Source organism: Lytechinus pictus, unplaced genomic scaffold (assembly GCF_037042905.1).
Source record: "Lytechinus pictus isolate F3 Inbred unplaced genomic scaffold, Lp3.0 scaffold_19, whole genome shotgun sequence".
Classification (NCBI taxonomy): domain Eukaryota; kingdom Metazoa; phylum Echinodermata; class Echinoidea; order Temnopleuroida; family Toxopneustidae; genus Lytechinus; species Lytechinus pictus.
The window spans coordinates 16,775,918-16,800,244 of record NW_026974140.1 but is presented as its reverse complement, the minus strand read 5'-3'; the positions used below and the strand labels follow the sequence as shown (position 1 = coordinate 16,800,244).

Sequence of the window (24,327 nt, the reverse complement as noted above, 5' to 3'; positions counted from 1 at the left end):
ATATGACAAATTGAAAGTGGAAAATAAAACAAATGAATTGAAATACTGAATTGAATTGAATGTGAGAATCAGGTGAGATTGTGTAGTAATGGTCAAACATTAAATAATTGTTTAAGCTTCAACCAACCTTAATGGTGGGGCGAGCTCCCGGGGGGCCAGTCAAATGTATTGCTGTACACATGCGTGACCAAATTATTTTCAAACACCCCCTAAACCAGTTGTTTCTCTGTGTGCAAAATAACCCCCTTAAACAAGTTTTTCGCGGGCTTTATTTACACAATTTGGCCCCTAAGATGTCGCCAGAATAAGACCTTGGGGAAAACATACCCTAAACACGTTTGGCTAGTCTTAAAAAAAAACTAGCTTTGGAAATAAAAAATACCCTAAATACTTTTGACCCCGCGACTGACCATTCACCAGTCTTTCAAAACCACCCTTTTTTCTTGAAAATTGGTGTTTTTTTATACCCTTAACCCTAAAAGGACTGGGCTATTTGAGATGATTGAAGATTGGGGACCTTCTGATCTCGGCCGCCGTTCGCGCGATCGCGCCGAATTTTGGCACGCACATTTCTTACCACATAAACTACAAGATAGTATATAAAAAAAAATCAGAAAATAATTATTTTCATTTATTATGAAATATTTACAAAAAATTATAAAATATGCAAATTTATTCATGAAAAACATTATTTGCATATTTAACACCCAATTTCATTTCAAATTTTCTCAAGTTCTTTTTTTTTGCAGATCTCATCTTTGCAATCTAATTTAAAAAATTGCGAAAACCAATTTTTTCTTCTGTATTTCTTTGTTTTGAGAATTTCTCATGTATTTCTTGTTTTTTCATCTTTTGTTATTCATTGTTTTTTTCAATGAAAATTATTACAGACCATTTAACAACTAAATTAAACCCTAAATTAATTGATCAGACCAATTAGAACGAAAAATAATCACCCTTTTATGAATTTCATCTCCCATAGACTTTGTACACAAAGTATAAAAATGTGCCATTTTCGGCATGACATTGTCTCGTAAAAAGTCACGTGACGGTATACCCGTATGTCGCGAATTTGGTCTCAAAAGTTGCGCAAGACTTTAAAAAAAAAGCGGCGCTAAGGGGGCGCTATCTTTTTGCGTTTCGGAAATATCACTCGAAGCGTCGAGGGGGGCATCATGGCCGGCCCACGTCCCCCGGCCACGTCCACAATTGACAAAACACCCCTTTCAACGCGTTTTTTTTTGGGTCACGCATGTGTACAGCAATATATTTGACTTTGACTGCCCCCCCCCCCCCCCGGGCGAGCTTTCGTCCACTCCTGTGGACTTTCTCAAGCCAATCGATCAGTCGATAGCATATCCTCTCGGTTGCAAAAAGCATTCCAATACAAGGATATTACTGTTGTTTTCAAAGCCCTCGGAAGGGTGGCCTAAGGGAGGGGAGTCAACGCACATTTTCGGGACAACCGAAAAACGACAGGTCAGGTATTGTCTACAAGATCACCTGCACAGATTGTGACAATAATGTTGACGGGCAGAACTCTGATTGAACTACTAAATTAAAAGAACATAAAAGAGCTCTCGGATTGAACATCCATCCCATTCAGCTGTATAGCAGAACACGTCTCCAATACAGGTCACAATATTGAATGGGACGTTGTCCAAGTATATAAAAGACTTTAATAGTTACTTCTGGGGGAAAAAGAATTACTGTGAATAAAGGATATTAATCCAGTACTGAATAAAGACTCTGGTATACATAGTCGCCAATCTTCGGTCCAGTGATCAGAAACACGGAGGTACAGACCACCACAGGCTAGTCTGCAGGCACAGACCCTGATTGGAACTTTGATCAACAAGTGTGCCTCCACGTAAAGACTATAGCACATACAAAAACGAGCGAGATAGCCTTCAGTACACAAGGCATGAGTAGGCTGCACATTCAGACCCTTAACTCGAGTGAAGGGTTTGCCCAGCAGACTAACCACAGGCAGCAAACTTTGTGACTGATCAATTGGCTTGAGAAAGTCCACAGGACTGGACGAAAGCTCGCCCCCGGGGAGCTCGCCCCAAATCATCTTTAAGGTTGGTCGAAGCTTTAAAGTTATTTAATTTATCATCCCCAACTGATATATATATATATATATATATATATATATATGGTTATATTATGTAGTTTTTATTTTGTTACCGCTATTTTGTTGGGCAAAAGACCCCTGGAGTTGATGTTAAAGAATCTTAATTACTTACATTTTGAAAGACCTAAAGATGAACTTTTCGATAAAAATTATCATGACTTTTATGGGTTTTTTTTCCATAATTCTTCCTATCATTTATTCTGCACCCCCCATAGCTCAAAATAGCATTTTCATAAATATAAATCAATGATTATTGAGTTGGAACAAAGTACGCAAACTGTATGTATTATCTGTTTATTAAACAAGCATGTCAACGTATATCGTTTTAAAAATCTTAGTTTTTCAAGCAGAGTTACTGCATCACTGCATAAAATAAATACCTCGGAATGGCTCAGTGCAAATGTTGAATAACTAAACATGAATATAAACGTTTTATCCTGCAAAATTAAGTTCCGCAAGTAGGCAAAGTAGCTAATTTGCAGAACTGAATTGAAAAGTGCAAGTTGAATATCAGTTTACAAGACATTAAGCTGATTAATTTTTTTATTTTACTTACTTTTTTCTTATGTATTCATTTTCCTTTTGTGCGCCCTTTTGTTCTTTTCTTTTTTAACCTTTCCTTTTTTGCGCCCCCTGAAAGTGACGTCCGGGGCATGAGCCCCTTGGCTCTTAGTTATGCCACTGCGATATATTTATCAGACATTTAAACATATCAGATATATCCGGAATTATTTTTTCCCGGTACATCCGCTAGAATGGTGATAAGGATCGTTATGACAGAAAAAGATTGCCCCCCCCCCCCGTTCTGGCTTGCATCCATTGACTCCCAAGTACAAATGAAAATAGATTTTATTATGACAATGTTAATTTAACATAATATGAATTTGAGGAGATGATACACTGGGGCCTTACAGGAAGATGATGGTATTACGGTTATTATTTTAATAAGTCAATACAAATAATTTGAAAGAAGAGAAAGTATATATAATACTCAGCATGGAAGAAACAACATGAATATAAAGTGGAATTAAAGATACTTTTCGTATTCGATTTGTTGTAGAGAAGCTTAGCTACCAAGGAGGCTGCTGATGAACTTGAGCACCAACTGATGGTACCTTTAGCTGTAGGAAAGTATTTACCATGGGTAGCATTCAGTTTAGGAATCCTCATATTACTGGTAGGGATAGGATGTTCAAGGTATCACTGGAAACAATGGAAAGAAAACCCGATCTTAGCTATAAATGTAAGTCCGTATTACGAAAAATAACGAAACTATACATTATTTGTCAATTGTATTATATCTTTCTATTGCAACCTATTAAATCATGATGAAAAAAAGAGAACTACAATTATTGACTGAACAGAATTTTGGACTGATGTTTGGAGACTGAGGTGATATTTGGTCGGTCTTGCCTTCTTAATGTTTCGGTCTTAAGCACTGGCGTAAATCCGTGTTGATGGGTGGGGGGGATGACTGAAATATTTTGGCATTTTTTTTGCAATCATGTTTTTAGATATGCAAGGAATTGTCATTGATATGTCCACAGTGGCGTACCGTGGGTCACGGAATTGGGGGGGGGGGCACCAGCAAAATTAAAGGGATATGTATCTCACTGATCAAATAATGCGAGCGCGAAGCGCGAGCTGAAATTTTTTAATATTCACACCTAAAAAGGGACATTGTAATCAAATTTGTGTAATCATGATAGGTACCTGTCTCGCTAAACAATGCGAGCGCAAAGCGCAAGCTGAAGTTTTCGTATATTTTTACCCCAAACGATATTTTAAGGAATATATTTTAGGAATCCATTAAGAGCATGCATATCTCACCATAGTCATCTAATGCGAGTGCCAAGCGCTTGCTGATTTTATCAGAATTACATCTCAACACATGAAACACTTTTTGTAGTCATTGCAATCATGATTATCATACGCATCTCACTAATCAAATATTGCGAGCGCGAAGCGCGAGCTGAAAATTTAGATAGTTCAGACCTGAAGTGGACATTCTAAGGTTTCTTTGTAGGAATTAACTAGGACCATACGCATTTCATTAACCAAATGATGCGAGCGCGAAGCGCGAGCTGAAATTTTTTTATATTCAGATCAGAAGAAGGGACATTTTAAGGACTGATTTTAGGAATTCATGAAGAGCAGACATATCTCACCAATCCACTAATGCGAACGTAATCACGGACAGGAAATGTTTCATATATTTTGACATTCGATCTTGATCCCTTCCCAAAGACCCCAACATTGATGAATTGGAAGAAACGGGGGTTTCTCTTCAATGTTATAATAAGGACATAAGTATTTCGTTTGGAAATGGTGAACTGGCTCTTTATTTGCATTTTATGATTCAATAAAATTGTTTTATTTGTTAAGCGGTATTTCAGGAAGAATTTTCACCAATAAAACAATTTTCTCTTGTGATTTTTTTTTTCATTTCTTTCGTAAAAAGTGGGGGGGATGTTTGTACAGGCCATCCCCCCCTCCTCGAAAAGTGGGGGGGATATATCCCCCCATCCCCCCCGGGATTTACGCCTCTTAAGTTTTCATTGTTTGCATATATGTGTTGTGTCATTGATTAGTTAATATCAATAATCATCATTTGGCGTTACCGTGGTCCACATCACACTTCCGTTGTATGATTATTGAAACCAATGAAAATATTTTGAAACAAAGTATAACATGTTTTCAACCTCTCCTTTTTTTCTATGTATCTCGCCAGAGTGTGACGACGGATGAAGAAAGAGAACCAATGATGGAATCATGAAGCTATTAATGTGATTTGAGCTTCCTGACATGTAGATAACGGTGCATAAAGGACGAGGAGTATTATTTTGGTCTAAGCAATTTAGCTGATTAACATTGGGTCTTTATATACTTCTTCTGCGCATCTTCACTTCCCTTTTTTCTCAGTTTTTTAAATTTCTTTATGTTTTTCATCTGTAATATTTGCTTTAACTTTTGTACCTCTACAATTTGCTTTAACTTTTGTACCCAGGGATCGGCGTTTTATAAGGCTTTAGCTCTGTTGTCCCACATTCACATAAGCCCGTTTGTTATGTATTTTCTGTATTCGTACCTTTAATAATTCTCCTTACATGTTTTCACGGGAGTGAGATAAACGAAATGAATAAGAAAAATCTGTCCGCCCGTTGTAATGTCATAAGGGTAAAATTCGTGTTAACTTGGTTTGGATGCCTTTGTTGGCATTCAATATTAAATTAAATTCATATCAATTGTTTTGATATAGCCTCGAGAGAGAAACTAGATAAAAAAATGAATATGCATATGGAATCTGCATCAGACAAAGCAGTCTCAATATAGAACCAACTAACCCCTGCTGTATATTTTTTTTCTGTCGAAATTAGGAAAAGACTAGTTACTACTACCGTTGTTATTATAATGATGATGATGATAATAATACTAGTAATAATAATAATGATAATAAAAATAATAATAATAATAATTATTATTATTATTAGTAGTAGTAGTAGTAGTAGTAGTATCATTATTGATCAAGCATTAATATCATTATCATCATTATCACTTTTTTTTTCGTTGTGAGAAACACCAGCATTAATTTCTGAAATTCCGCAAAGTTAAAAACGCTATTTGAAATTTGTATACAACGCTGGTAACTATATTAACAGTAGTTGATTAACACTTTTAACACGCGTTTAAAATATTAAAGAACAAAGTCTATTATCTAACATTCAAAATGAAATAAATCCAGCCTGCATGGTTGTTTATATTATTAAACAACTACTGTAAAGTTTATATATAGTTAATAGCGCTGTACAAAAATTTAAACAACGTTTTAATGTACATTATTTCCTGCTAGCATGGTTAGTAAGAAGGACCGGGGAGGTGGAGCTATTGTGTCATTGACTGGTTGTGTCATAATGCTCCTAACAGGAAATATAAGAATACAATCTTGATACATCTGTACCGTGATTGAAATAAATTTGCTTGGCTGACATTTATCTGTTACAATTGTTGAAAATGTTTGCATTGTTATAGATACAACCCTCATTTTTTGAAACGTTACTTTGCTTGTCTTAATAAATTGTATCTTTAAACAGTACACATTGCGTTAAATAATGTGCAATAATTTAAAATCATTATGTAGAATTTTACCTAGTTATTGGTTCCGTTTATTTATTCCATTTAAGTCATTACGCTTTCAGGCTAGAATCATGTCATAGCATATGTTTTGGCCAAATATATCTGTATTTATTGAACGATGAATAATGAATGGAGGCTAACGGTTTTCACATTGTAGGCCTGTATTTATAGGCGTAATAATAATAATAATAATAGTAATAATAATAATAATAATAATAATCATGATAATAATAATAATAATAACAATATAAGTACAACGAATAGAAAGCACTAGGGTTTTAAGCATTAAGAACATAACAAATAAATAACGTTGTAATAAAAATGAGATTATTGAATTATTTTTGTCGTGTTTTGTTTTTAATTTTTACCATTTAAGAGATGGGTTTGTTTCACCGATTTCAAATTACTCCATGATAATTTTACCAGATGACAGGCAGGTGTCTGCAAGCTTTCGTCTCATGCATGACCTCAGATTAGTTAATCAGAAAGAAGTCCTCACCATTCAAACATATCATTTCAAGGTAAAATGTAAAAAAAAATACAAAACCAATTTCAAAGATACCGTAGGGATGTTTCATAAATCTGTCATTAAAGTTAAGCATGACTTAAAAAGTACGATTGAAATAGCTAGGCATGAGAGGATGTCAATTGAGTGGTTTTCCTGTTTTCATAACATAATCTTGTGTATAGTACTCGAATGTCAGATGATTTTAGACAAGACCAATATGGGGAAAATTTGAGTTCAAGAAGCATTTTGGGGTAAAAGTTGGGAACCGGTCTTTTTCACCTAATTTGAATGTGCTGAATCTGATAAGACCGGTTCCCAAGCCAATTTTTCATGTTTTTACCACCTAATTTGCATAAACAAAATGGCTGCCAAATTGACTATTTATAATCTTATTTCTACAATATTCTTTTATAATATTCGCTTTCACCGATATGGATACTGCAAAATCCTGCATACATAACATATACCATTCAGGAAAATTTGTTATTTCTGTTTGAGGCTAATTAATTATGCAAATTTATGCATATTTTGCAAAAATGTGCTATAATTTGATAATTACTCCTAAAAAATTATTATTCTGGGTACAAATAGCATTTGTATCATTATGATAAATGTTTGGCCCTTAAATGTAATATTTAAGTCAATTTTATATGTATTTCATTATTCTTTTATATTTTTTTATGTTCTTGTATTTTTAACCATCTTCTTTGTATATGTTTGATATGACCTTTAAAAAAAATAATATCAATGGCAGACAAATATTAAGCTTCAAATGTTAAAATGTCTTATATATCCTTTATAATTAGATAACAGACCCAATAATCAATTAAACGTATGATTTATGCAGTGTAGTTAATCAATCGGAAATAAGTATCAGTACATTGTTAACATCCTTGTAGCAAAATTATATCTTTGATTCGGCTCCATCAGAACGGCAATCATGACAGTTAACATGGTTAACAAAATAAAAATTTGTAATAAAGGCAAAGGGTCTGTACTACCGGATCACTTACTCATTTTTTTGGTCATTACCGATTTATTTTTTCCCCTGAGTCAACCATCAAAGTAATAACTGAATACCACAGCTTCTATCCAATCCTTGCCATTGAAGATTCTTTGCCGAACGATACTGAATACAGAAGAGGAAATGATAAAAATAGGGGGCTAAACATAGATTAGATCCATGGTAAAAAAAAAAAAACATGGGCAAAACAAGAAGGTTTCCAGCCCAGTCACTGCCCAATGCAGAACAAATTTTCACACTGCGTCATATGATTGAAAAGTGCTAGGGATGCCTGAGGAAGGTAAACCAGCATGGAGACAGTTTGCAGAAGTCCAGTCTAGAGGTTATCTGGTCATGGATGATATTTTCCGCACCACCTCATGTAAGACAATGTCTGATCTCAGCAATTCTGTGAAGCTGGTAATACGCAGATTGGCAGACATGTGATGTGTATTTCTTCATGCTCATTGTTCTATCAAAAGACTACGCCAAGATATCTAGCCTTGCATACTTGAGATATATAGCTTCCTCACCTATTAAGACTGGAGTTGTAGTCATAATAATTACGCATATGGAGATGACAGAACAAGATACTTCGCTTTTAATCGTTAAGCTCCAGGAAGTTGACCATCATCCAACATCGAATCCTCAATGGCAGCACCAACAACAGCAGCTGCACGAACCTCTGTATCTTTAACTTTTGGATCAAAAGTGAGGTATACAGCTGGATGTCATCAGCATAGAAGTGTATACCAAAACCATGTTGCCACATTATAGAGCCAAGAGGAGTGATGTACAGTTTGAAGAACACGGGACCAAGGACAGACTCCCAAGGAACTCCATAGCAAAGGGTAGTCACAGGAGACTGCATGCCAGTGATGAATACAGCTTGTCCTCTGTTGGAAAGGTAAAGGGAAAGCCATTGGAGTGCAGAATCATCAATTCCAAAACAGACTGTCAGTCTCCCAAGAAGAATGACATGTTCAGTGGTATCAAAACCGGTTGACAAGTAAAAAATAACTTAGGCAACTGCTCTCTTCATAGAAAGAGATCTCCTGGCTCTACAATCGAAGAAATTCTCGACCTAGACTTTAATGGTGATATCTCAGACTCGCATGCAGCCTATCAGAGCTGGGTAAGCTATTGGATGCTGTTGGGTTTAATACCGATCAAAAGAAGTGGATTAATAATAACCTACAGGAACACCAAACATGTCAGGAACCCACCATCCTCTGAAAGATATCTTCGTTATCAATTAGAAATAGTCTATCTTATGAAGATATGAAGATGTGTGAATATTAGAAGTTCGAAAAATGGCCAAGGGGACATTACACAGTTCACTGCGGTATTGAAAGGTGCACTCCGAGCATTTTAACACCTGAAACAAGATCTGGTCAGACAGCAGATTCTCTCTCAAGACAAAAGTTTGGGTTTTCTCTATGGATCTGTGACATGAGAATCGGTCATATCTCAAGAACACAAACACGATGACTTCGATCCGAAATGCCTCTGCAGAATACTTGTACTAAAATTGACTATTAGGAGTTGAGATTTACAGTACTGTCATGATTCAAATTTAATAATCCATCATCTAAAATTGTAAATATGAATTAATTGATTGATATCATAATTAAAAAAAAACATTTTATAATGAAAATTTAAGCAATTAATAGTGACATTCGCTTGAATACAGATAGGTTCATGAAATTCGTTGGATCACCACCAGTGTGCTTTTAAATGGGAAGGCCCTCCTTGCAGGAATTTACCTTGGTATGCAGATGTGAGTGTGGGAGTCGGTGCATCTGTTAATGCCCATGGATATGTACGAATACAAACCTGTAAAAATCATTGAAACTATTATTGTCTGCCATTGATAATCAATACTTTGACAGATCCCATAACAAAACATGCACGAAACAAAAGGTACAAAATACAAAGAAATACATAAGAAATTCAAAAACAATAAAATACATTAACATTCACTGTGATATTATATTCTAAGGGCCGTACAATTATTCATAATGATGCAAATGCTATTTGTACCAAAAATATAAACATTTGAGCTGAAATTATCAAATTAAAGCATAATGATCCAAAATATGCATAAATTTGCATAATTAATTAGCCGGTAACAAAAATAACAAATTTTGCCGAAAGGTACACGTATGTATGCAGGATTTTGCAGTATTCATGTCTGTGAAAGCGAATATAATTAAAGAACATTGTCGAAATAATATTCTGAATTGTCAATGGCAGCCATTTTGTTTATGCAAATTAGGTGCTCAAAACATGAAAAATTAGCTTGGGAACCGATCCTATCAGATTCAGCATATTCGAATTGTGTGAAATAGTCCGGTTCCCAACTTTTCCCCCAAAATGCTTCTTAAAGTTTATACAGGCCTCTTTTTCCAGAATGGCTCTAGTCTATTTGTGAGGGAATGTATTTCGTCTCGAATTTGGCTTGCCATACTCCCGCCATTTGTAAAGTTATCAAGTGAGACGGAAATAACATATCTACTAGTATGTCCATCATCCCCCTCACTTTCCCAACAACGTAGTAGGGAGTGTTTGCAACCACTAGGCGGACGTTTTCGGGGGAAATAGATAATCTATTGTCAAAATCCCTTCGTGACAGATCGAGCAACCTTTGTCGAAAATCGGTGAATCACTATAAACAGCAGTGTCATCCTGGACTCTGGACAAACGACATTTTTGCATTTTTTCGTCAGCTCCGAATCTTAGGACGATCAGCTGCCCCGGTTCACCATTTTTTCGACAAAGACCTCTAAACTACCCATTGTGATTTGACGGACATTTAAAAATGTATTTACTATATTGTAGAATCCGACCTCGGTTTCTCTTGCGAAAACTCGCTATAATAAAAGATGGCGACATTAAACTAGCAATATTAGCAAAATGAAAATAAATATTCTACATTCTACTGTCCAAGTTTGGGACATGGACATGCTTACAGTATGCTTAAGCATTATAGCAATACCAAAAACTCTTTACATTAACGCAATATTGTCAGCAACATACAGATCATTCTATTTTCAAATAAAAACCTCCACATTGCCATTAGCGTAGAACGAAAAGAATAATCATACAATATACACTACACTCTGTGCACAACAATTAAGATCATTAAAACTATGAAATATTTTTTTCAAATGAAACCAGATTTTGTCATCTTTGCGTATATATATGTGATTAAAATAAAAATCTACTTTCACCCCCTAAAAGAATAGGTGAATACTGTATATTACAATACTCAGAAGAAGTTTATTTATGATATTTTTCATAAAGTTTTTGAATGTCTTAAGTCCACCCCAAAATCAAGTTGATTCAAATCAAAATAGAGAAAATCACTCAAGCAAAATTATGAAAATTTCATTAGAACTAAACAAAATTAGATGTAAAATAAAAACACACTTAGCCTATTCACATAACAACTACATGTATACATGTCTGCACAGCATGGACGGTATCCAATTAAGATAAATGTTTCGATTTCTTTTTCGCTTTAGATGTACTGCGATTATTTGAAGTTATCAAGAGCTTTTTACAACCAATTCTACATTGAAAAAATATATTTCATGTAAAAAAAATAAATGAATAAATCAGCTCTCACAATAATCTTGCAAGTTACTCGTGCTGTGTAACGGTCTGTGAAATAAGACGAAGCTTTCGATTTCAAAACTTTTATTTTAATGAAATTTAAGTAATGTCGCATATTGCTTGTTTGATATTTCTCGATTTAGATCTACTTTTAAGATTGGACTCGATTTACAATGAACACACCAACCATTGCCAAAAGACCTGTTTTTATCTCTCGTCGCCTATATACATTATCCAGATGTAAACATTAAGAATAAATCGATTCTTATACAGATGTAAAAATTTCAGGAGAGAAACTTGAAAGTGATATCCTGTATCCTATCACTGTGTTAATTAGGGCCAAAATCAATTTCATTGATTAATAATTAATAAAGTAAACATCAAACAAACATTTTTTAATGCGTCGATCAAAATAATAGTAATATTTTTTTAAGTAAGCAGTAACATAATGGTTCTTATATTATTGTCACATATATATAGAATTATGGATTATGCATGGCTTTGAGGTTGACAATCATCCTCGTTAATAAATACAAAATAAAGAGTCAATCTACATTTTAAAGTGTGATGCTGTTTGGTCGCATGGCATGGGTTTTCGTGTTTATTTAAAAGCAACAATCTTACTTAATCCGAATATGAAATTCAGTCTACCAACCAGGCACCTTTATAATGTAAATCATACAAACATTGCACTTCAAAAATGAAACTCATCATTTTAAATGATGGCGGTATACATGTAGTCTATGTAGCCTTTTACACATATTCTGACTATTTTTTGTTTTCAATTCAAAATGGTTTATTAAGATAAAAACTTCCATCGCAGCACAGAGCCGAATTACAAAAAGTTTTTACAATATAAAACTTTGAATATGGCCTACTATTCACCTTACCATCATGACCTCTAACATTCACTTCCATCTTCATTTTTTCTCGCTCGGTCTCGTTTAAGTCTCTCGCAGAGGCCTACTGAAAACAGGGAATGTAAAATTATGGTTGATGATAAAATCATGTGAAATACAATTTGTTTTCTTTTTGTTAGGTAAAATGCAATATGTATTGATTTCAATCAGTACGCTTTAAACTTGAAACACATGCCCAGATTACGAGATGTGATATTGTTTGTTAAAGCACCTCGGGATAGCAACATAATGTCACAATAATTGATTTAATAACGGGACATTGTTCAATATGACCATTATGTGGGAGATACATGCAGGTGGAAGGGCCAAGCCCTATCCAAGAATTATTGATTGCGAGAATGACAACTTATTATACCGGCATTGTTTATGTGCACGTCTACTGCAGCTCTAACATGCATGTAATAAATGGAAGCGACTAATTTGTAAGAGAAAACAAATGTTCTGAAATTTCAAAATAAAATTTTGGGAGTAGATCATGGTTATCTTTGATAACGATCCAGATTCGCATTTGCGTATCAAAAATTCATTTCTGAGATAACAATTGCACTTATAACCATGATAACGGAGAAATCATCGTTTTATTTTCCTTTGGTAAATGTATATAGGCCTATATTTGATTTGATTTATTGATTTCCGTTTCACAATTGTACATGATTATGATAAATATAACATAACAAGGTCGAAAATACTGCAAGACATAATAAAATATATATAACATAATCTTAGATTTAAGGAACACAATTCAATAAATAAAGTTACCTCAGATGACATTTGTATTTAAAAGTAAACGGAGGGTCTTGCCTAAAAAAGCAAAGCTTGTACAAAAGGCAAGCCCTTAACTTAGTTTCATTACAAAATTACAACAAAGAATTATTGGGTCGTAATGACATATAGAACTTTTGTTTAAAAATGAATACAAACAATTTTTGTGCACTTTACAAAAAAAGTAACTGATGGATCGTGTGAGAAATATTTTGTTTTATAATATTAGAGAGAGAGGGGGAGAAGAGGGGAGGGACAGAGAAGTGCAATGTACATTACGTAGAAAGAAAACGGGCAGCAGGAGCAGGTACTTTGGCTAATTGCAATTTTAAGAAGAAAAAAGTAATAGCAAATAATAAACATGTATATAATATGAGCGCCTATAATACACATATACACAAAAGCCGAATATAATTAAATCAGTTATTCAGCTTGACCTGTTTGCAACGAGTATTGCAAAATTAACATTTTTTTTTCAGTTTACGTTTAAAAATATTTATATTAGGGGATTCTTTAAAATCTTGAGGCAGAGAGTTCCAGTAGGCAGACCCGGAGAAGACAAATTAATTCTTTGCAAATCAAGTTCTTGTTAAAGGAAGGTGATAATAGTGTCGTTGCCTTGTTGGGTAGCAGTGTACGGATTCATTTTTACGGAACATATTTGAGAAAATAGCGGGGAGATCGTCCTTGCTTAATTTGAACATGAATTGACTAAGTTCGAAAAGATACATGTCACTTACTTTGAGAATGTTATTTAAAAAAAATAAGATATCAGTATGTGATCTATAAAGTGTGTTTGAAAAATTATTCTTAGAGCTTTTTTTCTGGAGAAGTAATATTCTATTTAGTTATGTTTGTACTGCACATCCCCATGCAGGCAATATTATTCCGTAATTGATATATATGGTAGAATAAGGGTGTAGTATAATATTAACAAAGTGCGAGAAGGGAGAAAATATTTGAGTTTATTAATAATTCCAATGTTTCTAGAAAGTGTTTTACATATACTATCGATATGAGGCTTACAGGATAATTTGTTGTCAATAAGGACACCCAAGAATCTGGTAGTGGAAACATTATTAAGAACGAAATTATCAAAGAAAATACTGTCTGGTATAGTATTGATTTTATTACTAAAAAGCATGTAGTTTGTCTTCTGGTGATTAAGCGAAAGTTTGTTGGTCTTGATCCAATTTGTAACATTATTTTGTTAGTTCAGAATTTACGATTCTAATGAGTTGGTTAATATCATCATGGGAAAAGAAAATATTGGAGTCGTTAGCAAAAAGACGACTCCTTTTAAAAATTAAATATTATTTCCTTTTGCCCATTAGAGGCTGGTAACAAAGTTTACCATAAATCAAACAGAAATATATATATATATTTTTTTAACATCAGTGGTGGGGGAATCTTGTAACCAGGTACCATTAATGTATATTTTGGGATAATTTATTTAAAATACCAACTCCCTTCCCCGGAAAAACGATGTGAGGTCTGCCTATTTTGTCTACATGACTCACCATTACAAGCTGCCTTTATAGACGGGTCAATATATGGTTTGACCCGGAACAAATTGCAACAAATGTTTTTTCAACGGTTTTCTGTACTATTTGACCTCAGGAATAACATACTAAAAATCTACCAAAATCCGCATATGGGAAAGTAGTTATTTTTAAGATGGCGTCCAAGATGGCTGCCATTCACTGAAAATTGATATAACTCACTTATTATCCACCCCAGAATCATATTTGGGTTCGTATTCCATGGTCCAGTGGGTAAACGAATTTATTGATACAAGTTAGAGCGAATATTAGCACTCCTGGGTACCAGGAAATTCCAAGATGGCGCCCAAAATGACTGCCGGAGGCAAAAAAAAAAAAAAAAAAAAATCGAAATTCATCTTTTACTTACTTAAGTGGCTTTAATTTTGTTTTTATTCAATGGATTTGATGTGAAATAGTGCATCGGTACAAGTTACAATGACAGCCAGTGGTCTGGTGTGTCCAAAAATCCAAGATGGCTTCCAAAAATTGAGTTTAAAATGGCTGTTAATACTTAAAATTGACATAGCTCATATAATATCCACCTGGGAGATATGATTTCGGTGTCTAGACCATGCTTTCAATTGTCAAATAATACATTGGGACACGTTACAGGGACAGTAAGTGGTCCAGGATGTTAAAAAAATCCAAGATGGCTTCAAAAAATTGAATAAAAAAACGTTGTTTCTACTTAAAAAAACAACAAAATATTTTGTTCAATATCCGGGAATATGATTTTTATTGCCTATACCATGTTTTCAATGGTCAAATAAGACATTGGGACAAGTTACACGGACAGTCAGTGGTCCAGTATGTTCGAAAATAAAAAATGGCTTCCAAATATGGAGTCTAAAATTGCTGTTGCTACTTAAAAAACAACCGGCATAGTTTGTTAAATATCCAGAAATATGATTTTTGTGTCTATGCCATGGTTAAATGGGTCAAATAATATATTGGGGCAAGTTACAAGGAAAGTCAGTGGTCTGGTATGTGCAAAAATCCGCGATGGGTTAAAAAAATTCTAGGTTTTTCACCTCCTTGTGTATACAAACGCCACTGCAAAAGTATGTTCGGATTTAATTCATGACTGCTCTATGTACGTACATCAAGTGCCGTGGCCGTGTAGCCACAAAACTCTGTGCTGGAGTTCAATGTCGATGCAGTAGTGTGGGGAGAAACCATAGAGATATGGGAGAAACCGAAACCAGCGACGTGTGTAGACTCTTCACTAGTCGCTTTGTAGCTATTTTTGCGGAGATTGCCTTTGCCAGGGTGTAAAACGGAAACGCACTTCCCGGATGCAGATTTTGGTATATTTTTAGTGTTATTCCTGAGGTCAAATAGTACAAACACCGTTAAAAAATCATTTGTTGCCATTTTTTCCGAGTAAGGGTATTTTTTGTCGTAAATTGACCCGTCTATTACTTTTGTTGGTTTTTAAACACAATTTTAGATATGCCTTCGGTCGCCATAATAAGTGCTGTAGTATTCATGTCGCTTTCTAGGTTTTGGGTTTACGAGAATTTGTGATGATTTTCTTAAAGTTGAATTAAGAAGACGATTCCAAATATTGAGATATTTACATTAATAGCAACCTTACAACCCCCCAAACACTAATAGGTGATTCGACCCCCCATTTTCTTTTTTCAAAATAGTGAATTTGAACGATTTATCCCTACCCATTTTCCCTGAGTTCGCTCCTGCAATGCCTACCGAGACGGGTGTTCTTTGAGTGTGACGTCACCGGGGGGTATTCGGTCCCGGTGTAGTAATCAAGGCAGTGCCGTTTTGTGTACTATGCACGTACTCCTTCATATGGAATAAATGCAGTTGAAGTTGTATCTGCGAGCCATAGAACTTGCAAAGAGGAAATGATTAAAATATTTGTGGCCGTACTATTATTCCAAATATGTGAATTCCCTCAGAATGATACCATAGACCCTAAAGGAATAATTTCAAGGTGAATAATATGAAATTTGATCGAGATCTTCTCACCAGTCGATACCGTAGCAGACGTGTTATTATGACATATTTATCCGCGTGTGACGCGGCTCTTGCAAAAAAACACAGTTGGTTGCGGAATTGCTTTGTGCCGACCGGCCGCCCGCTCCGGCGCGCGCAGCTAGCTGTCGAGCTACCGTACTATACCGTTCTTGTTGTCTTCATTCAACCATAGAGATGTATACTAATTACTATATATCTTTCTGTCTTCAACTCACTTCCGAATTGCGTTTGTATGTGTGACGGTGACCCCTAGCGTAATTAAATATAGAAAACAACTCAGAAGGCCGAGAAAGAATACTATACGTTTGGTTCAAGATTGTTCTGTGGAATGAGCTATGAGTGGAAATGATCCAGAGGATATAAAAGTGGAGTCAAAGACAAAAGAAAAGAAGAAAAAACGCCAGGGGATCGCTGCACGGCCATGATCTAAGTCGACATACCAGACCATAACAGTACACTCAATGCCTGGGTGTTGTGTGTACTAGTATTATGCGTTCAGCGCGCGCTGAGCTAGCCGCCGGAATTACTTTCCAGCTACTCACTTGATTGAACATCGTGATAAAATAAATGAGAAATAGTGAAAATATCATTCAATAACTCACTGTTTGCTATCTTACATCATGATTGAAGAGTTCATGGTGGTTATTCATACTGTTTTTTATACAGGGAAAGTAAAGATTTGTACATATCAGTCCTATTTGTTTGATTTGAGTTGCTTTGAAAAAAAATTGTAAAATATCTTTCTCTCTCTGCATAGCATTTCTGTATGACATTCAGGCACCTCTTATACTAAATTCCCCCCGGTGACGTCACACTCCGAGTGACTTTTCTGTACACTCGTCTCTCGGGCTCTGACAGGTGGCTAATTTCATAGACTTTCAAAGCAAAATATCGAGAAGGCAGAGGATTATTGTGACATGCTATGTGTTTGAACAACTTATATATACTATATATTGTATGTAGAACCTATATTTATGGAAACTCACCCCCTTCTTAATTCAACTTTAAAGGATGATTCTAAATTTAGAAATGAATAATGAGAAAGCCTTATCCGATGAGCATTTATTAGAATTTCAGTTAAAATAATATACAGTGCGTCCCACAAACATAATAGACAAATGACCTACCATTGTAAAGCTTAGAATTTCCTCTTTCATCTGAAATTACTTAGATTATTTCTCATTCACGCATGAGTGAGCAAAAACAATTTGAAGAGGGGATACCAAAAAGTCACTTGGCGGGCTGTATCTGGGCTTCAAAAAGAAAACCACATTTTTAAAAAGTTCAATATCTGCTCTTTAATTTGATACCCCAATTACAAAAATGGTCATAAAATAACAAAGCTCTGGTTACTTGAAATAAGGCTTGAATTTCAACCATTTCATAAAATGAAGAGGTTTTACAGACTAGCGTCCAACCTCACTCTTGTTGACCATGTTGACGATCAGCCATGCATTAAGTCTTTTGTTAACCCTGCGATAGCTTCAGTTGGAAACCGGTGAAAACACGTTTATTCAAGGAAATTGTATGAAAATACAAGCATTGTTTCGAGGGAACAGAACTTTTTTTTTTTACTTCTTGAACATTTCTGTGATTAAGGAATCAAATGAAAGGGCAGATATTGATTTTTTTTTAGGCATGTGATTTTCTTTTTGAAATTCAGATTCCCCTGCCAAATTAGTTTTTGGTATCCTTTCTTTGAACAAATTGTTTTTGCTAACTTGTGCGTGAATGATGAATAATCTTAAGTAATTTCAGATAAAATAGGAGATTCTATATAAGCTTTACATTGGGTAGGTCATTTTGTCTATTGTATTTGTGATTAAGTTATGATAAATCATTGCTATATCTCGGTTTCGTTTTTTTGTGGGACGCACTGTATAGTCTACTGTATGTGTCAGAGGGGCACTGTTCTCCAATGATGATAAGTTGTCTTTGATAAAAGAAGTAATGTCAGATAAGAAATTTCGGTAAAGCATTTTTTTTTAATTCAAAGAATAAGAGAGGTTTGAACTTGCAAAGATTTGAATATATGACTTCATTATATGAGCAGCTCCCCTATATTTCATAACAGAAATTACATAAATTCACGTTTATTAGAGGAATATGATGAATACAAAATTAATATTTTCCTTATAGAAAAGGATATCACGGTGCGTCTGATCCACCACACAAATAAATCACTATCATTTTTTGTTTTGAGAAAATAGCATTTTGTATCACACGACATACAGAGAAGCTGCTCGTCTATGACGTCACAGAAAAAACAAAATCATAACTGTTTTTCTTTGTCAGATTTACATCAAATCCTTATACCCCCTAAGAATATTACTCTGCTCTTCTTAAAACAAACACGGCGAACTTCCCCTTTAATAGAGTAGGTACTTAGTCAAGACAACATGTATATATTTTCATTATGGCGATGTTTTGATTTCGATCTTCATCTCACATTAAATTAGAATACGATCCTTTTCTAGACAGCATAACATTAATCTTTCTTCATGAGAATCGAAAATTCATATTCAGAGTGAGATTAATTTTAGCCTCGAGGAGACAACTGTTCTTTCGCAGTTTAAAACACAATTTCTAATTTCAATAAGTGTTGATAACACAAATAGGTGTCATATACGTATAATATATAGCAGAGATGCATGGTCATTGAAAGTACATGATTTGGTCTGCTATCAATGCATTGGCACTTACTCCCTGTTGTGTATCCGTGATTTTCTATTTGATTTTTTTACAACGCAATTTATCAAAATTGAGTTGCGTGATATTGCACAATGATAAATAACGCGTCAAAATACTAAAGGTATATGCACAGACAATGGGCCGTATGCATAAAGACAAGCAATTGCTTATAAGCAAATGCTTTAAGCAAAAGCAAGAGCTGGTCAAGCAAAAGGGCAAGTTCAAGCAATTGCTTAAATTCGTATGCACAAGTTTTTGCTTGTGCTGAAACCTTTTGCTTGCACTGCCTAAGCAATTGCTTATGTGTTGGACAAAGGATCGTTACGGTTGTGCGAACATCGCACAGTAGGACAACGACGCTTCGTTCCCGACCTGGCAGAAGTATTTTTTATTACGCAAATAGGGGGAAAACAGCGCAGAGCATCAGGGGGGTTTCTGTGTAGATCGATGGACAAAAATTGCCGTAAAAAGTCTAAAATAACAGGAATTTGATTAGATATGAAATCACAACATAACCTCTGGAATATGGAGCTTGAAACGGTATGAAAATTTAATCCTTAAACGAGAATGCCATGAGTAAGCAAGAGCTCAAGCTGGTCTGGAGGTGCTTGAAAAAACGCAAGCAATTGCTTATCAAGACAAGTAAAAGATTTGTTTTATGCATACGGTTTTAAGCAATTGCTTGATCTTTAAGCAATTGCTTGCGGACATCAAGCAATTGCTTGTGCTTGCTAGCAAAAGCATTTGCTTGCAAGCAATTGCTTATGTTTATGCATACAGATTCAAGTAAAAGGCTAGCACAAGCAATTGCTACTTTTTATGCATACGGCCCACTAGTTTGCTCTTTGATGCACCAACGACCTACACAGTATTCGTATGCAGTTGCCCACAAGAGCCTTCAGACGCGTAGAACGCCGGTAGAACGTCCGATCTACAATGAAGGACGGCGTTGTAGGTCATTTAATTAGTGGTCTCCAATTTTCAGACAGCCTTGGTAATGAAAAATTATGATAGAATATTGTAAACAATGTGAAACAAAGTTTATTCAGCCCTAACACGTGGTTTCTCCTATGTCAAAGGTATGGAAATAGGAATTAGAACCTCTTTTCGCGTCTGAAAACACATCTTTTAAAAAACCCGACGAATTCGAAGTTTGTCAACTCATAACGTCTGAAATTAATAATTCATGCGGAACTTTAAATTGTTTACAAAATATATGTCATAGAGTAATTTAATTAATTTCAGAAGTGCATTTATGAATCATAGATATCGATATGAAATCAAGATTGCAAACAATTATAGTCTACCCCTTCCATGAAACGAGGGCCAAGTTTCCTTATACACGCAGTGCATATACCAATTAACTGCCATTTCAAATTCAAAGGGCTAATATAAAATATTTTTTTATTATTATTATATTAATCCACCAGAAAGTGAAAGAGCAAATTCTTATAACTATTTGCTCATGAGTAAATAGATTAATTCGTGAAGACAAGAGATACAGATTCAATTTCCTTGAATTTTTTTAGAAGAGCGATGTGAATGGAAACTGGGACCCGGTTTCAAAAAGACTTACAACTAGGGTAACTTTGCCATTGCAGTAACCACCATGGAAGCCTTGAGTTGTGATTGGTTGCTGGGCTGTGCCACCATTGTTGTTACCAAATGACAAAGTTACCATCTTTTGTGAAACGACCCCAGATCGGTTGGTCAAAATCAGCCTTTATGACTTACAAAAACACATCATACAATGGGCATTATCAATTAAGTGACCATGTACGTGACAAAAAATTACTCCGCTACAGCAGCATCCGAAAACCAAGCCATTCTTACGCACCAAACTGAGAAAAATAAATCCAAGCCTATTGTATTCAGCATACAGTAATTGAGTCACGCGTGGTCTTAGATCACATTCTCGTATACATTCAAAATACATTTCATTTGGATTACATACTGTTAAGCAAAGTTTAAACTGACTCAACTTTGTTCATGAATGAATACATTTCCTCACTCATTCTAATAACAGGAATGTTTAATTCGTTGGTACAAAATGTGCATTGGTGACTGTTCGAATGATGCATTCGCATGCTGGATTCAACACAATGATAAATCTAAATACTATGTATAAAGTACTTTATCTACCAAATGAAAATACACTTTTGAAATCATAGCTCTTAAGCGGTTAAAATCGTTATTCAGCGTTTAATTTTTAATGTGTTTAGTGAAGCAATGGGAAATAGTAATTTCCATTAAAAACAGGCCTACACCATCAATAATGACAGATTATAAATATCAACAGAAATGCCGATAATACTGAAAACGAAGGTGACGATTATGACAATAATGCAATAGTTATAAAAATTTTGCTTGTTAGTGTTTAACTGTATAATGTGCAAGTGTACTTTTAAATGTAGGCCTATTTATTTGTAAGGGGATAACCCAGTAGGCTTCATTTCTGTTATCCCCACTGTATGATATTCATATAAGCCATATTTTGTAACACTAACACTTTTTTATTGAAATGACTGTAGAAACTCAATAAAAATCTAAATTTTATAGGCTTTCCCAGTAAATGTCCAGCTGTGCGGGAGAGAAAGGCAAGATGGAATATAAAATCAACCAGTAAGTAAACAAGATTAGCTTTGTTCCAGAGCCTTGGTAAACAGGTTATTCAAAGAAGCACTGATCAATACGTTGGTCATGGTGGCGATGTTGGTCGGTGCACTGCAGGTGCAACTGCTGATGATGACATCACGGTGTAAAGCGCGTCGATGAGCTTGATACTTCGGTCAACATTATTTTGCGAAAATGACTTTTCAAATATTTCGGCTAAAAGAATTCAACTCAGCAACTGTGGTGGGAAGGAACTGTGGGTACAATAAAGTTTGATAGTATAGCATCTACATTTCTTGAATCAGGAAACTTCCGGGAAATCATCATCATAATAATATACTTATATATCTTCGTGTTTATTTCTGGTACCTATTTTCAACTGCCGTCCATGTGTTCATCATGTTCATTGCATTTCCATTTCCCCCAATCACATAGTGGTCCTGAACCTTCAATGGTGCTCTTAATGGTGCATGTGTATGCTTGGTCTTAAACCAAACTATGATATCTTGCATCTCTATCCCCAATGAATGTAAGAGTATACCACAGTAGACATCATCCCAGGGTGCAGGTGGAGCTATCTTCTGAGAAGCTTGGTAAAGAAGATGAGCCACCTTTCTGGAAACAACATAACCGTATCCTCGAGGAAAGGGTAACCAGCGATCAGCCGAATACAATTCCCGTGGAGTGTACCACTTATCACCAGGATCGCGGTGCGGAACCCAGTTGATTGCTCGCTCGGCCAGGGCAAAATTCGAAAGAAACGTCGAAGATGTGTTTGATTCGAGATCATTGGCAAGGTTAACGACGTCGACGATACAATCATCATCTGTTGACATTACAAAGTAAGTATTACTGCAGGACATCGATGCCCATTGGAAACCCATAATGGTTTTGATGGTTAGATTATAATAGGTATCTATGAAGTCCTCTTGAAGAATATCTCCGTGTAGATCAGCCTCCTTCTGGAGATCAACCTGTGCAATTGAATTATATTTACTTTCTCTTCCAAGTAGAAATAGAATCGTTGCAGACACATTATACTTCACTATTCCCTGGCCGTACGTTTCTCTGATTATATTCCTCTCTTTTATGCTACTCACTCTTGTCTTGACGAGGATAAGCAAAGTTATATTTTCCGACTGCTTGCATTTATTCCGAGGGTTAATGAGGATGCGATAGTCATGCTGGTCTATTTTGGACTCCCAATGAAATTCATTTCTCCAACCAAGTGCCTTTCTAGAGGAAGGCTTTTGGATTGTGGCAGGGTTTACTTTCACGTTGTCACCAACATTATCTGGTATGCTCTGTGTAACATGACGGTCTAATGCAGTAGTTGTCTCATCTTTCTTTTTAGAACGAGTTTCAAGCGGACTATCCAGATGCAAAATTGTTGTCCCGAATAAATAGAAAAATGTACACACCGTGTTAGCAAGAACGATGTAAATTATTGCTCTCTTTTTGGACACCATATTTATTTACTAGATTGGGAGACCTAAAGAGAAGATTTCCTCGAAGTCGTTCTGCTGTGTCTGTTCCAGTCATACCATGGACCATGCTCATACAAAACCGAATCCAAAGAGGAAACGCAGTTAAGAGAGGCCGGGATATGCGTTAACGAACAATGATTTGATGAACTGATTTTTTTTTCTAATGAGGTTAAATACAAATGAATAGCCCCAGCCACGTTGTTCATTGATCAGACATACCTAACCACCGGACAAAAGGACCGTCCTTTTTTGTGAAACCCCAGTAAAGCTGTATATGTTCTTTTTATGACAGGTCTTTGTTCAATGTCGCCGTTTTCTTGAATACCTTTTGTGGAACTTGTACAGGTAAAGGGCGTAGGCTGGTGAGCATGGGGAGGTGCACATCCTGGCGGGGGGTATAGGGTAGAACTGCGGGGGTGCACATCTTGGGGAGGTGAAACTTAAAGGGATGGTCTGGGCTGAAAATATTTATATCTAAATAAATAGAGTAAAATTCACATAGCAAAATGCTGAAAATTTCATCAAAATCTGATAACAAATAACAAGGTTATTATTGAATTTTAAATTTATATATATTTTGTAAAAAAGTAGTATGCACATCGTCATGAATATTCACTAGGTGGGCTGATGATGTCACATCTCCACTTTCCCTTTTCTTATGTTATTGCATGAAATCATGAATATTTCATTTTTTCATACATGTGTAAATGATGTGTCTCCATTATGATGAAATAAGTTGCGGCAATAAATAACTAATGCACTTCATCAGTTGTCAATCCAATTGTTTTAGTTCTTGGAAGAAAAATTCTGAATAAACCTAATTTCCTATAATAAAATACAAAAAACAAGTGGGGATATGACATCATCAGTCCACCTAATGAATATTCATAAAGACATGCCTGGAACTGT

General features: G+C 35.3%; 1 protein-coding gene and 1 long non-coding RNA gene across 2 annotated transcripts; one reads left to right on the top strand and one right to left on the bottom strand.

Moving 5' to 3' along the window:
• The first annotated feature begins 1,534 nt into the window (after nucleotides 1-1,534).
• Nucleotides 1,535-5,513, top strand: LOC135157742 (uncharacterized). The gene is made up of 3 exons (XR_010296732.1): nucleotides 1,535-2,084; nucleotides 3,198-3,380; nucleotides 4,869-5,513. It is a non-coding gene; the product is annotated as an uncharacterized LOC135157742 (long non-coding RNA).
• A 13,469-nt stretch (nucleotides 5,514-18,982) lies between these two features.
• LOC129260791 (beta-1,3-galactosyltransferase 5-like) lies at nucleotides 18,983-23,735 on the bottom strand. The gene has a single exon (XM_064114264.1). It carries the CDS (start codon nucleotides 23,398-23,400, stop codon nucleotides 22,288-22,290), a length of 1,113 nt encoding a protein of 370 aa, XP_063970334.1. The 5' UTR covers nucleotides 23,401-23,735; the 3' UTR covers nucleotides 18,983-22,287.
• Between the last annotated feature and the right edge of the window lie 592 nt (nucleotides 23,736-24,327).

Coding starts and splice junctions, on each gene's coding strand:
- LOC129260791 (XM_064114264.1), bottom strand. CDS start 23,400: ATGGTGTCCAAAAAGAGAGCAATAATTTACATCGTTCTTGCTAACACG.